Raw genomic sequence first — 14264 nt, 5'->3', positions numbered from 1 at the left:
CAATGTTTCAAAATAATTGCGTATATATGCGTGTACTAATAAATGTAGGAAGTCGCGATTGTAATACGATAAGCTTTCATCAATCAAGGTTAATTTAATGAATGACCCAGCAATTCAAAAAATTGGTGACTTTCATCTATAGTTTATCACCAAATACAGATCTTGGAATGTTCAATAGTTCCGGCTCCATAACTGAGATTCATCGATGATTTGATTAAATTGTTATATAATTGAAATATTATTCTATATTTCAATCGAATCACGTCTTGTAATCATTGATCATATATTTTTCAATTAAAATAGCGTGAATGAGAGCCAACTCGCATATTTAGCATGCTTGTACAGTCGTTTAACCTTGCAAACGTCTCAGACTTCTTTTTAATCTCCCTTCGTACAGGAAACGCCGAGAATAGCGTTAAATTTGAACTTTGATGAAAGAAGCACTGACCCTCAGATGATTCAAAAGAGGTAGAAACATATGAAACAATCGTATCATAGATTGCTTTTATCTATCCGAACTTCAGTTATTTGAGAAAAATTGAAGAGCACAACGCTCAACCAGACGCAGAAATACAAAGAGCAAGAAGCATTCGCCTTGTTGCATGAAATTTGAGTTGCAAAACAAGTAAATTTCATTTGGAAATTATACAAGATGGCAGCTCTTTCCTTACGTGTTTTCGTGCTTTTCAGGAAGGAAGAGAAAACTCCACAATTTAAGTACAAAGAAGTCGTGAGAGGGAAAGATAAACGCGCGAAGCTCAACGGATACTTTTGTGCGGATTGTGAAAAGGTGTCTTCAACATGACCAACGTTTTTACGCTTTATGAAATGAATAGTTTAACCTGAACTTCACATGCTTTCCTTCAGAAAAGCTTTGTGAAAAAAAAGTTAGTCAATTTACTAAAAAAACAAATAGATTTTAAATTTAAAAACAGAAAAAAAACACCTCAGAAATCCTGGCTTGCATCATGCGAGGTTGAACTAATTTCCATTTTTTTCATTTCAGTATTATGGAGGTCTGAAATTGAGCGAAGATGAGATGAAAGAGCGTCTCAAGGCCTGCTCAAGACATCGCGCCCGATTCTCCCCTCCGCCCAGCACGCCTGACCATTTTTGGGAGGTTGATTTCATGAACACGGACGAATACATCGAAAAAGGTTTCATGAGAACGGAGTCTGAACTACCGGCCGGGAAACGGAAACTTAAAAGTCGGAGATTGAAACTAGGAGAGAGGAAGAAATAGAAAATATTTAATCTTTTAAAAGTGTGATACGATATGTGGACGTGTCTATATGATAAGTTTAATTAATTATGAATTGTGTTTATGAATTTATGTAAAATTGATATTAATTGCTAAATTTGTGGAAAAAAATCGCTGATTTTTGTTCAAATTAACGTTCCCAACATTGAAAGACATATTGAGTGGCTATATACTGTCAATTCTTTGAGATCCCCTAACGTTAAAGCATTTCAATATATCAGACGAGGTTTCCGTCTTCGACGAGTTTCCCGTCTCTAAATGAGTGACTAAATCAATCTGCACTTTATTGCGTTCCATTTTTTATACGAATCTAAAAAATCAGGATCCTAAAAATCCAAGTATAGATTTACAAAAGGAACGCGACTTAGACCCGGTTTACACCAGAGCGAAAGTTTCCGGATTCATCACGAAAGCGGAATGTTTTAGTACCGGATTCATGTTGCTGTTTACACACGCAGCAACGAATCCGATAGAAAATGTACTCGGTTTTAAGCCGTATCCGAAAACTTTGAATCCGTAAAAGTTTGTGGAAACTTCGTATCCAGAAACATTTGAATCCGGAAAATTTTCTTGTGTAAACGCTTTGCACCACGGATCCGAAGAAATTCAATATGACGACCAAACAATTCTCCAAGAACAAGTAATGTGAGTGTAAACGGACAAATCCGCATACAGAGACAACTAAAGTGTTGTGTAAACACCTGACGAATCCGATACATGTGTGTAACAATGATTCCGGAAAATTTTACAAATCCGGAGACTTTCGTTCGTGTGTAAACGGGGTGTTACTGATGAGCTGTAGCTGATTATATGAAGTCACAATTAACAGTCCTCGGCGCTCGTGCGACTTTTCAAAAACTAAAAATTACGTTTATCCATTGCGTGAATCTATCAGTAAAATGTTTGACCTTTCCAGTGTTACAGGTTGGCCGGAAAGAGCTCGAACATTTTTGATGAAAAAATGGCGATACGAAAGTTCTCCGGCAGGATCATCTTCACTAAATTCCGCCAGCTACTCAACGAGATCTTTCTCAGAAAATGTTCACGAAACGCCGGAGAAGACTCGACCAAGTGTTAAAACGATACGGCTAAGTGAGAACTCGTTCATTCATGATTTCTCAGACTTCTCCGACCCAGAGAGAAGGAGGAGTTTTGCGCGGGAGATTTCCCACACTGATCTTGATGGCAACAAAGAAATGGATGGAGATAATTTACCATGGAGTGGTACATCGCTTGGTGTATGTACTCTGACTGAACATGTATAATGATTTTAGCATATACGAATGGTAGTCCTTGAATTTCTCTAAAGATAGCCTTGAAAAGGTCTTGAAAAGGATTATTGCTCTTGTATTTTGCTGTTTCAGGCGGACATGAAGGAATTAGGAGACTCCAAAACCATCAAGGCTGATGTTCATCGGATTTTCAGGATCTTAGGAAAAAGAAGTTCTTGAACCGAGAATGGATCCCGGCAAGAAATATTTCCATCGTGGACAGCTGTGCCTTTGTACAATATCTTTTAATAATAGTTTTCAAAAATGCAAGTTCGTACACTGGCTGATTGTGAATAAGAAACTTTAATGTGTGAAGACTTTCACTTTATTGTCATTTCTCATCCATTCCAAAGTCTACACATGTTATCATGATGCTCGTATTGCACCACAGTATAATCCCCATACTTTTTGGTCAAGAGCGCATGTCGATCATTGGCTGATTCTGGAACATTCATAAAACCATTACAATACATAACACGGGTTATATTTCCTTTGAATGACTTTGAACAAATCCATACGTCAATAATAACCCCCTCGGCCTCTCTGGCTCTCAAACCAAGCCTTTTCATATCAATTGGAATGTACCAATGATTTCTCTCGTAGTGGATTGGTTCGGGTTCAAAATACCCCACGCGAGACGCGAGGGCTTTCTCGAATTGCGGGAACTCCTCTCGGGATATGCAGACATCGATATCGTGTTCCCAGGGCATTGGCATCGCGCGGCCACGTTGTATAGCCAACAGGTCGCCCAAAGTTAACCACCATGAATGCAAATTCGAAGATGACGCAAACAGTGCAAATTGGTTTAATTTTGCGCACATTTCGCGCGTCGCCCCAGGGTGTTGCGCGCACCATAGTCCATTTCTTGAAAGATAAAATCAAATCATGACGATCGCTAGGACCGGTGCAACAATCAATAAACCAGAAATAGGTGGTTTAAACCGACTGCTTCTCAAAAGAAATAGACAAACGAAGGGAATTAGGCCAATGACCAGGATGCTAAAACCATGGACGTCGAAGCCATATTCGCCGTATAGACCACGGTGAATCAGAAGTGGAACGCCAAGTAAAAAAGTAAGAGATATTGACACACAAAGAATGTGTTTCCACTGACACACTTTCCCTTCCATTTAACTCACTGAACTGTTTGAAGAGGGCTTGTTTATTTTACATCTTGAAAGAAACAAGGGTCGATGATAAAATAAGACAGTTTGCAAAACTTGCTTGCAATGCAAGGTCTGAGAACATTACAATTGATTTCATTTTGCAAAGGAGTAATGAAGAATATACATTATCCAGTTAACGTAGAGGTCAGTGGCCGAGGGTGTTTTTCGCCTGTTCGCAGGCGCGCTTCGGAAAACTAGCGAAAGCGACCATTAAATTATTATTTCTTTTTAAAAACACACAAAAACTCCGACTACCAGCAGCCTTTATTGCGGAAATAGGTAAAAGAGATGAGTTTGATACGAAAAAAGAAGTAAAAATGTGTCAGGAGTGGGATTCGAACCCACGCCCACATTCGTGGACTAGAACGCCCATACCCTAGTAATGACTAGGAAGGTGTCTACCTTGAGTCTAGCGCCTTAGACCGCTCGGCCATCCTGACAACTGGATTTTCAATACAAATTTACTCTTGATATACGTTTTCAAAAACCCGCTTCCCTCCCAAAACACGTGTTTTTCACAATTTAAAAAATAAAGAGGTTCTTTCTTTAAAAAATATTTTGTAAATCCTATCCCGACATTGTTTAATTTCCAGCATTGCACGAGCTTTCACAAGTTTTATAACTTTCCAAAATTATAGCGATGAATTCGCTTTAAAAGGACACTCATGCTATCGATCAAAAAGCGCTCGAAACTACTCCCAAAGCTGAGTTCATTTGTGTTCAAACTTCAAAGTACAACTTACAAGCTTTCAGCTATGGACAAATCATCAGGATATCTTTGCGAGGGTCTGCCATTTTTGAGATAATGCACTGACGTATTTGAAGTTTATGTTGTACTTCAACATAACCTTGATATTTGTGCAGAATTTTAACTCGAATCTCATATGAATAGACAGATATCAAACCCGATGATGAACTCGGCATTGTACAAACTATTTATACACTATGATGATTCACTTATCAACGAAAACAAATCTCAAAGTTATTCCTACCTTGTCAAATTTGAAATGTCCGCTTCGCTGGCTGTTCGTCGCTACGTTTGTCAAATGAATCTTCATCCACTGTGGAAATATTATCTTGTTGTTCAGCTGCGGAAATCTAAAGCCATTCAATTGCGGTTGTTTTGCTGGTTAATGGCGATGCTGCAAGATGTTAAAGGTAGTGGAATATGTTGGTTTAGGGGGAATTGGGTTGGTGCTAATGGTACCCACCTTTCTGTGGTATAATCCTGAACAGCACTGGTGACCATCACTGACCATCACACACCTCTCTTACTGAGCAACATTTCGCAATATATGCTAAAATGTAGTGATAAATTTGATCTTATCATCTAGAAAAACAACGTTGTGTAAAGTTATGTGAACACAGTTCATTAACAACCATACCACCAGGAAAGTATAAAACACATTCAAAATACACAAAGATCAAATTGCAGCTGGTTGCTTTGCACAACACAGTGCATAATATGGAACCTGAAATTAGATGGTAAGACTGTGTCAGATTTCCGTTTGCCCTGGATTCCAATGCGATTCTGCAGGGCTAGACCATTAAGTAACTTGTGGATCATTCGACCACAGAAATAGGTTAACTAGAATGGATGTATCGCCAACTTTGGTTATAATTACAGGGTGATTAATTTGGCTAAGAAAGGGTAATCACTATATGATATGCAAAGTTTGAATATGACTAACTACATCCTACCAAGCAAATCAATTCCAGTTTACTATCAGCTGCTAAGCTGCAGCATTATCTTTTCAGGTCGATCAGAGCTTTACGTCAAATGCTTGAACATCTACAACTGGAGGCTGTGTTTGCGTGGTTGTCGACTCTAGGTGGAGCTCATTCCGCACTCGGAGATTATTTCAACAGAAATGTAAATATTTAGATTGCTACTTTAGTTCCATCATCTAGCATTAGACAAAAAGATAACAGATCGACAACTAAAGTTTGCAAATGTACCACAACTTTAGGCAGAAGTTGCGTGGGAGTTATCCATGAAACAATTGTACATAGCAGTGAAGATTGGTGATCCAATACTGGCAGCTCATTGCAAAGTGTTTATGTCAATCAGTTTGATGCAAAGGGGGCGTTTTGTTGCAGCTTCAAGAATTATCAGGTGCTGACTAGAGTCGACCATTTACTTGGTCAGTCATTAACCTCCTCATAATCATTCTGTTTTGCCCATTTAGAAGTGTTTCAAGAAGCATAAGGGGTGATAAAAGATTACAAGAACGAAGGGTAAGGTTTCTAATATTTACCTATTTATTCGCTCGCTGTCAAAACAACTCAGGCAATAAGACTACTACACACATTTATTTACATAGCACAGCTAAAATGGGTTCCCCGAACCAATTTCATCTGTACTTGGATAGTTTTGCAGTGGTCACCTGAACACAGCTTATAAAATTGAGTGTAGTGTGAACTAGCACAGTTACCAAGGATATTCTTTATGGGAATTTTAGTTAATAAATTGCTGTAAAGCTGCCAGGAAACGGCTGAGATACACTCAACAAGAGAACAAGGAAATAACACATGAAGTCCACAGTTAAGGTACTTGTGCTGGCTATAATAAATTTTGACCATGCAGAGCAATTTCTCTTATTACAATCTTACATAAAGTATTTATGTCCATATGACAGTCAGTCTATTTATCAAATATGTTTACAAAAACTGATTTCTTTTAAAAACATATCTTATCTTTGTGTCCAATATGGTTCTTTTGGACACACAAAGTTAACCTTTTTAACTTGAGGAATCTGGAAGGATTTCCCCTCAAGATATAGTGTTGCCTGTCCCCCCCCTGATCCTTGATAACTACAAGTAATTGAACTGGCCTTAATTAAATTAAATTTACCCGTCCATAATTATACTCATGCTGTATTTACCTGAAAATACTTTCCCATCCAAAGATTAGCTACTTTTGTACAGATTTTATCAGAAAAATTAACAGAAAATAAAATATTGGAAAGAGAAGTTTAGAGAATGCTCTACCCGGAATTCACAAAGTGCATATTTTTTGTGTCCTAGATCTCAATAAGATGCTCAGTTAAGATTCACTTTATAAGAAGGCAGATTAAACCTTCTAAAATCTAAGAGTTACTTATGGGGAAGGATTGAGCATTGTTATCCGAATTCAATGGTTCTAAATTTAGTCATTTTTTAGATTGACATAGATGTACTTTATAAAGCGGAGTGAGACGAAGAAAGCGACAGTTCCTAACATGAGGAAGAAGATGTAACAGATCAAGATTGTCCAACCAAGAAATTGCGTTGTTTGAACTGCACCTGACATACTCGAACGCTTCATGAAGTAAAACATTGAATAGCAAAACACAAACATACCAGTTGACCTTGATAAAGAAGAAATTTTGCAAAAATATGTCAACACAGGAATGTTTCAGGATTGAAATTTAAAAAAAATATGTTCTCTCTAAATTTAAGATGTCTCTAAAAGGAGCATCAAAATTGCTTGACTGATAAAGCATGGTTATCAACAATATGTTGAAATGTTTTAAAGCTAGTTGAGAAGTGCTTTGTATATTTTAGTTGTTAGAAGAAGTTGTCACTTGAGCTGATACTTAGCTACATTGCTCTAAAAGTTGGTCTTTAGTATTATCATTGTAAAAAGCATAATTTACTTACCCAGAACTAAAAATAGACCTCCACCACCAGCGATAATCTTCACTGGACAATTGGAAGTATGTCAATGCAATTGATATACAAGCGGTGACGCTGAGTAGGATGAGGAAAACTATCAACAGTATTCCATACAATGTGTAGTGATCATGACCCCAGATTGTTGAAAATATGTAGTACAATTCCACTGATATTGCACTGAAATATATCATCACATTAACAAGGTTTGAACAGCGAGACAATTGACATTTTAATTCTAAAATTATATATCCTGTAGGGCTAATGTTTCACAGGTTCATGCCTAGAACTTCTAGGACTGATATGCAAGAGTGTTGCTGCTTTTTCATCACAAACACAAACACAATATGATTTCAAAATACCTGAATGGCAGAAAGCCACCAACTAACATGTGCACAAAAGCTGACCGATACCTAAATTTACATGGAATAAGGATTAATAAACTTGTTTGAATCATGACTTTCTTGCCAAATAACACTCACCAAACAACTGGTGGGATTTCTCTTGGGATATTTTTGGTGCGGCATGGTGCACTAAATGGAGACGACCAATTCCTTCCAAAGATGCCACCAATAACAGTCAGAGGAAAACCAACTTGAAAGATTCAGATTGACTGTTAAAATTGGTGAACAAGGTAAGCATTTGTGAATTTAGTGCATTTGAACTTACCAATTAACCAGATCAGCAGAAGAAGGACTATTGTTGTGAAAGGCAAGGCCTGTGTTGACTGATTATACCATGCTACTGAATTCATTATACTCCAGATTAGGAAGAATGGTGCTGAGAAAAAAATAGAAAAACAATTGAAGAACAACTGAAGGACATTAACTAAAGGACAACTAAAAGGACAACTAAAGGAAAACTAAAAGGACAACTAAAGGACAACTAAAAGGACAACTAAAGGACAACTGAAGGACAACTTTACCTGTAAATAAAGAGGCAGTCAGAACAACATTCCAAACCCAATTTTGTCCACCAATCTTCTTGTACATTGAACTTGCCACATAACCTGACACGCCTGCAGAGGAATATGAAAGAAACCATAAGAGTAAATTCACTAGAGAAAACATAGGACCTTATGTAGCCCTGACCAAATCAAATTGCTTTAGGATGTGAAGTGGTTGAACAAGGTAAATGAAATTTAGTTGTTTTCAACAAACTGATAAGTAAATTATCTATACATACAGCAGGTTAGAGCATAAATAAGAACAGCTGCTGTATTCATTGACCCATGCCTGGAAATGAAACAAATTTAGTTGCATAAAAAAACTAAATTCTCATTTATAGAACTTGTAAATAGGCACTCAATACAGTTCTGCATATTCACTGCACCTGTGAACATTAAACATTCCGAAGAGTGCCATGAAAATAATCCCAAAGCAAATTGTGAGAAACTGTGTTCCATTTCCTAAGAGTAAACATAAAATACCAAGATAAGAATATCTTTGAGTCATTCTCCCACAAGACAGGGATATATTTACAGCGTTGTATGTATTTTAAGAAATTGAAACACTGACCCAGAATTGCACAAAGCCAACTTTTATATGGTGGAAAGCGGAATACATCTGTGTGGATGATCTTCCAACCATAATCATCTTGTTCTGAAGATATAAAAATTATTATATGGCACATCTTATGACTAAAAACTGCCTGAACAATGTTTTCACACTGGAAAAAACATGTGACTTCCTCCCACAGCATATACAAAGAATCTACAGTATATTCCTGTTGGGAAAAGTTAAATTTCTTTTCGTGTCGTACAATAACCCAGAGCAATGGAGCAATTGCTAAGAATCAATTCGAAACACGATAAGTTGCTTATGCCATCACATTCACTGCGTACCCTTATATCCCTAATACTCACCATTTCCCCCTTCGCTATCATCTTCATCAATGACATTATAACGAGCAAAGTCGTTTCGCAAAACTTTCATCTGAAATGTCAATTTGTCAAGATTAGGTTACATAAGTATTAGTTCATAGGTTCATAGATTAATAGATTCATAGGTTAATAGATTATTAGAATAAATTGAGAGCAACTATAATTTATCAATGTAAACTGGCATGTGTAAATAAAGCCTTCATTCATTCATTCATTCATTTCTTAGTTGGTTAAGTAGTTTTATACTGTATGTACGTGTATCTGTTTAACTAACCAAGATGATTGCTACAAAGCCAATTAAGAGAAAAACTAGAACAGCTGAGTTGATAATTGATAACCAGTGAATCTGTGAATAAAAGATATATAAATTTTGTGAGTTTCAAACCATTTGAGTTCATAGTTCTACTGGTATAGTGATAGACTTTTTAACACCCTCACACATGCTTTACCTCCAAGCTCTGTGGAAAGAAATCACCTTCAGAATCTTTCATGCGTTCTTTTATCCTACAGTAAAAAAGTTTATAATTTTTCAACATATCTTTGGCATATACCTTTTTACTGCATATCAATCAACTTACTTCGTCTGAACCCACTCGACTCCATACGTAAACTGGATGTTTTTCGCTTCGCTACTTTCAGGCAATAATTCAAGTGCACCTGTCGACACATTTGCAAATATAATCTAAAGAAGAAAACAATCTGCATGTAGCGCAAGCCATTTTTGTATTTGCCTTGCTACTTGAGTTTTTGCACTTGAAAAGATCTATTTTTTCAGCCAGGATGTATCTTGTATATTCCAAATATTGTATGTTTGTGTCTTTGTGCAAACCAAAATTTTCTGTTCAAAATTTTCAACACTTACTTTTTGTCCATTGTAACCAATGTAGAAATGGAGGTGGGTGAACAAGGATACGCTATGCGTGTGAGGTAGAAGATGGCCTTCGCTGAAGTGACCAACAAATCCATGGAGACGAATGTCATCTAGACATGAAAATAGGTGTACACAGAACTTGAATTAAATATATAATAATAAATAGGAGATTTCCATTCACTGACTTGCAAAAGAATGTTTGAACAATCACCAAATAGTAGCAAACAGGGAGGATGATAAAACATACTGTATCATACCTAACACAAGTTCGAAGTAATAATGGTCTTCAATAGCACTCCTCAAACTGTCAATTTCTTCTGGTGTCAGCTTTTTAGAGCAAGCTTCTTTATTTTCAAATCCATCTAGTTTTAAGACATTTCAATTGGAGATGTTATCAATTTACCAAAAGAAAACCAGAATCTTTAAAGATTTCCTGTTCTTAGTTGCAATACTACTCATAATATTGCAGTACCTTTAAAATTTATCTCGTACACAGCTTTAGCCATTCGATCTCCTTTCAACACTTCGCCCAAGGTTAGACTTCGTTGTTCAATCTGCAGCGCAGTGGATTTTGTTTTAAAAAAAGCTAGCATTTCCAGACTGCATACTGTTATGTTTTGAAAGCTCATGCAGGCATGAAATATTCACAATGCTCTAGTTTAGAATGGGGGAAGAGGAACACTTTTGTGGGGAGGCTACGGCAATACGGTTTTTATAGCTATATAACTATAATGGGTAGATGTGGAGTAATATATTGAATGGGCAATTGGTGTGTCAGTACACCATCTATACCCAGTATATGAAAAGGTCAGTTTTCTGTCTGCAAAACCTTCTGTTCTTTCAAACAGGCATTTGTGCACTAATGAAGGCCTGGGAAAGCTTACAGAGTTACAGAGCAAAAAAACTATGCAGTAATAAAAATGCATAGTGCACCCCCCCAAACTAAACAACTATAGGTCTATCATATTGGACCAATCTTTGGTTTAAACATCAATAAAACATAATCTTTTTACTCTTTTTACCTTGTCTGGCACACACACTGGTAAGGAATAGTAATGGTAGGTTTCATGAGGATTAAAATACGGTCCAACTTTATTCACATACAGAGGAACCTACGTGGACAAAAAACAAAAGTTTATATTAGATTAGTATGCTGCTGTTTGTGAATCACAAAAGGAATTTAAATCGAAGAAGACACAGTTTTTGAAACGTGTTTAACACCTTTCCCCCGTCTTTATACTCAGTCCCGCGCACAGCAACTGTCCAAAGAAGCAAAAGAGGCAGGGTTTTCGATAAAATTCCATGAAAACAACAGGTTATTTTGTTTTTGAGAGAAGCCATTTCTCTTTAATTTGCTCGTAAAATGAAGGTATAGACTGGTAAGGAGGTGACGTGTCGCCGCTCAGCTGTGAGAAATTCCGGGGGAAGGCACACTTAAAATCACCTCACAATATTTAAGTTTAATCCTTTGAAAAAATTTTTTTATTTTTGTCCCTATATATACATAACCTAAGAGCGTGGGATTTATATTTACGAGTTTTCACGGTTGCATAGTATTTTATTCTTTTAAATCAGCAGTATTCATGAAGTTCATTGTCCTAAGAACATTGCAATCCCCCCCCCGAGATCGACGTGTATGGCAAAATTTGTGTACAATATGGAGGCCTTGTCCATAGTGAAAAAACACTGGTTTTTAGTCGGTATTGTTGCGGCTATTTTGACTGCAAAAGCAAGCCCGTCCATCGGAGCAAAAGGTGGCTTACTGAAGCCGGAATATACAGTGAAATATCTTGCTGTTTCATTTATATTTTTCAATAGTGGTCTTTCTTTGAGGACGGAGGATTTGACCAGGGCCGTGACACGTGTCAAACTTCATGTATGTGTCCAAGGATTCACATTAATGTTTGTCCCGGTTCTAATCCACCTGTTTACGTCCGTTCTGAAGTTTACGAGCCTGGATCATTGGTTGGTACAAGGCTTGCGGGTTGTCAGTTGCATGCCCCCACCCGTATCATCTGCGGTTATCCTCACCAAAGCTGTCGGTGGAAATGAGGCTGCAGCCATATTCAACTCGGCATTCGGTAGTTTTCTTGGCATCGTTGCTACACCACTGCTGTTGTACCTGATAATTGGTTCGTCGTCAACCATACCATTCACTAATGTCTTCACCACACTATCAATTACAGTTGTAGTACCACTCCTGGTTGGCCAATGGCTACGAACTTACATCAAAGACTGGTTGGAACAGGCCAAACCACCATTTGGAACTCTAAGCAGTTGCACTCTTCTGCTTATTATATATACAACATTTTGTGACACGTTCAATCAAGCCTCGTTAGGGATAAATGGATCGAGCTTAATTGCAATGGCTTTAATTATACTTTTTTTGCAAGTAGTGTTTCTCTATTTAGCATTCAACCTCTCAAGGACACCCATGCTAAATTTCTCGGCAGCAGACAGTGTTGCAATTATGTTCTGTTCCACACACAATTCCCTAACTTTAGGTATCCCAATGTTGAAGATCATCTATGCTGGTTATCCGTATCTTTCCGTTATCTCCATACCATTACTCATGTATCACCCTACGCAAATTTTACTTGGCGGATTGTTGGTCCCGGTCGTGAGACGCTGGATGCTTGCCATGCAAAATTCTGAGAATGGAGTTTTAACATCCAATGACAGTGGAAAAATAACTGACATACCTCCAGTATGAGAGTTGTATCAGAAACTTAAATGAACACTTTTAGTATTATATCAAAATTCATTGTTAATGATAATCTATGTTAATTTATGTTAAATAAACATTCAAAACATATTCTGTGTAATCTGTGAGAAGATTTTTTATGTCACTGGTCTGTATATAGAAACTGTGATATAGGCTAGTGTTATGCATTGTCATTCTGATGTATGGGAATGAGTATGGGTGTCACATCACACTCTAGTTTTAGAACTATACCCTTGAAATAAAGTGTATTTCAAGAGATAATAAATTGTTTCAACAGATAAATAGTTTTATTTGACAACTAGTCTCAGTCCTTTCCCGCCATTTCAGATCACCAGAATATAAAAGTTTTAAGGTGGCTCACTACGGTAATAGTACAGTCAAAGAATTTGATAGATCAGAGGTTATCAAGGTGTGGAATTTGCACGACAAAAGCCCCGAAAGCTGGTTTTTTTTTAGAATTTATTGCTTTTATTAGAAGTCTTTCACGCCTCATTATTTACACGCATGCGCAGATATCGTCGAATCGACATTTTGTCACGCGTCAGCAGCAGATTAAGACCTAAAAGATTTTCTGATGCCGGCTATGACAACCTTTCAAATTTTATCATGGCATACCTCTATCAATTATAAATCTTCAAAAAAAGTTTACGAAAATATCCCAAAGATCTTGTCCTTTGATTGGGACATTCCGTACGTGACCAAAACAACTTAGTTTCCAGAGCAACGCTCATTGTGCTTTTAATTGTGAAACAAACTAGAAGCTTCCGAAAATATCTTGAAATTAATCGCATTCCATTATTCCCCCCGCATTCCATTATGTTTCCTTCAAATTAGGTTTAACGAAAAGTGAACGCAAAATAGTTATTCTTTGAGAACTGTAGGGAGCCACCTTAAGACGAAAAGAATTTTAACTTTAATGCGGTTCCAAGCCGGTACTTTGCATTTCACGGTTTGTGTCTGCAGCGAAGTGCAGATCGGATTACAGTGACAAGTGGCTTTAAAACGAAGCGACAGTTTCGAAAGAGACTAGTTTCTCTCGACAGTTAAAATGAATGCATGGTTTTACGTTTGGCTTCTCTTGTTGGCGTTTCTTGTTAGCCTGTGCTTCGCCGTGGCTGGATTTGCAATTTATTTGCACCGCGAGCACAACCGTTTTCAACACTTACCTGGTCCGTTGCGATCAAATTTTTGGTTGGGAAACGCGAAAGATATCGCGGCGTATCGTAAACAGGGTAAAACATTTTACGATTATTTTCTGGTTCAAGCTATGAAACATGGGAATGTTTTTGTCGTTTTTGTTTGCCACAAAGCGATCGTTTTCGTGTCCGAGCCTACGATGATCCGCGAGCTTCTTCTACGATACCATCTGGCGATGCCAAAAGACCCAAGAGTTTATCGTAAACTGGGTTTCTTCTGTGGCCAACCGATTGCTGG

The 14264-nt window shown here is 37.4% G+C and overlaps 4 protein-coding genes, 1 non-coding gene and 1 pseudogene across 5 annotated transcripts; 3 read left to right on the top strand and 3 right to left on the bottom strand.

Annotated features, from left to right (window-relative positions):
* The first annotated feature begins 436 nt into the window (after nucleotides 1-436).
* On the top strand, nucleotides 437-1630 carry LOC114528443 (DNA endonuclease RBBP8-like). The gene is made up of 3 exons (XM_028550080.1): nucleotides 437-468; nucleotides 691-790; nucleotides 1007-1630. The coding sequence occupies exons 1-3, from the start codon at nucleotides 455-457 to the stop codon at nucleotides 1241-1243; spliced, it is 351 nt and encodes a 116-aa protein (XP_028405881.1). The 5' UTR covers nucleotides 437-454; the 3' UTR covers nucleotides 1244-1630.
* A 315-nt stretch (nucleotides 1631-1945) lies between these two features.
* LOC114528442 lies at nucleotides 1946-4755 on the bottom strand (annotated as a pseudogene).
* On the bottom strand, nucleotides 4019-4138 carry Trnal-caa. Its single transcript has 2 exons — nucleotides 4101-4138; nucleotides 4019-4064 (listed from the first exon to the last, which is right to left on the bottom strand). It is a non-coding gene; the product is annotated as a tRNA-Leu (tRNA).
* Nucleotides 4203-6955, top strand: LOC114528441. The gene is made up of 7 exons (XM_028550079.1): nucleotides 4203-4856; nucleotides 5033-5183; nucleotides 5457-5571; nucleotides 5669-5814; nucleotides 5888-5936; nucleotides 6161-6248; nucleotides 6862-6955. The coding sequence occupies exons 1-6, from the start codon at nucleotides 4583-4585 to the stop codon at nucleotides 6245-6247; spliced, it is 822 nt and encodes a 273-aa protein (XP_028405880.1). The 5' UTR covers nucleotides 4203-4582; the 3' UTR covers nucleotide 6248; nucleotides 6862-6955.
* Nucleotides 5962-11491, bottom strand: LOC114528440 (transmembrane 9 superfamily member 1-like). Its single transcript, XM_028550078.1, has 18 exons — nucleotides 11327-11491; nucleotides 11128-11217; nucleotides 10578-10659; nucleotides 10363-10467; nucleotides 10097-10215; nucleotides 9813-9916; nucleotides 9684-9738; nucleotides 9509-9580; nucleotides 9217-9286; nucleotides 8870-8953; nucleotides 8685-8760; nucleotides 8538-8587; nucleotides 8278-8370; nucleotides 8022-8132; nucleotides 7835-7946; nucleotides 7715-7765; nucleotides 7341-7532; nucleotides 5962-7048 (listed from the first exon to the last, which is right to left on the bottom strand). Exons 1-18 carry the CDS (start codon nucleotides 11444-11446, stop codon nucleotides 6847-6849), a joined length of 1788 nt encoding a protein of 595 aa, XP_028405879.1. The 5' UTR covers nucleotides 11447-11491; the 3' UTR covers nucleotides 5962-6846.
* Nucleotides 11492-11738: 247 nt separating this feature from the next.
* Nucleotides 11739-12857, top strand: LOC114528494 (sodium/bile acid cotransporter 7-like). Its single transcript, XM_028550148.1, has one exon. It carries the CDS (start codon nucleotides 11742-11744, stop codon nucleotides 12816-12818), a length of 1077 nt encoding a protein of 358 aa, XP_028405949.1. The 5' UTR covers nucleotides 11739-11741; the 3' UTR covers nucleotides 12819-12857.
* Nucleotides 12858-14264: the final 1407 nt, after the last annotated feature.

This window comes from Dendronephthya gigantea, unplaced genomic scaffold (genome assembly GCF_004324835.1).
Source record: "Dendronephthya gigantea isolate DGI-Jeju-01 unplaced genomic scaffold, DenGig_1.0 000050F, whole genome shotgun sequence".
NCBI classification, from domain to species: domain Eukaryota; kingdom Metazoa; phylum Cnidaria; class Anthozoa; order Malacalcyonacea; family Nephtheidae; genus Dendronephthya; species Dendronephthya gigantea.
Note: the sequence above shows the minus strand (reverse complement) of the source record. Positions and strands in the feature narration are given on the sequence as shown.

Bases quoted from the DNA above. Each gene is read 5' to 3' on its own strand.
- LOC114528443 (XM_028550080.1), top strand. The intron at 791-1,006 runs GTGTCTTCAACA...TTTTCATTTCAG, and splicing joins TTTGTGCGGATTGTGAAAAG to TATTATGGAGGTCTGAAATT.
- LOC114528440 (XM_028550078.1), bottom strand. From the start codon at position 11,446: ATGGCTTCTCTCAAAAACAAAATAACCTGTTGTTTTCATGGAATTTTA. The intron at 10,216-10,362 runs GTATGATACAGT...TTTCATGTCTAG, and splicing joins TTACTTCGAACTTGTGTTAG to ATGACATTCGTCTCCATGGA. The intron at 8,371-8,537 runs GTATGTATAGAT...ATTCCTCTGCAG, and splicing joins TATTTATGCTCTAACCTGCT to GCGTGTCAGGTTATGTGGCA.
- LOC114528441 (XM_028550079.1), top strand. From the start codon at position 4,583: ATGAATAGACAGATATCAAACCCGATGATGAACTCGGCATTGTACAAA. The intron at 4,857-5,032 runs GTAGTGGAATAT...CTTATCATCTAG, and splicing joins GATGCTGCAAGATGTTAAAG to AAAAACAACGTTGTGTAAAG. The intron at 5,937-6,160 runs GTAAGGTTTCTA...TGGGAATTTTAG, and splicing joins AAAGATTACAAGAACGAAGG to TTAATAAATTGCTGTAAAGC.
- LOC114528494 (XM_028550148.1), top strand. From the start codon at position 11,742: ATGGCAAAATTTGTGTACAATATGGAGGCCTTGTCCATAGTGAAAAAA.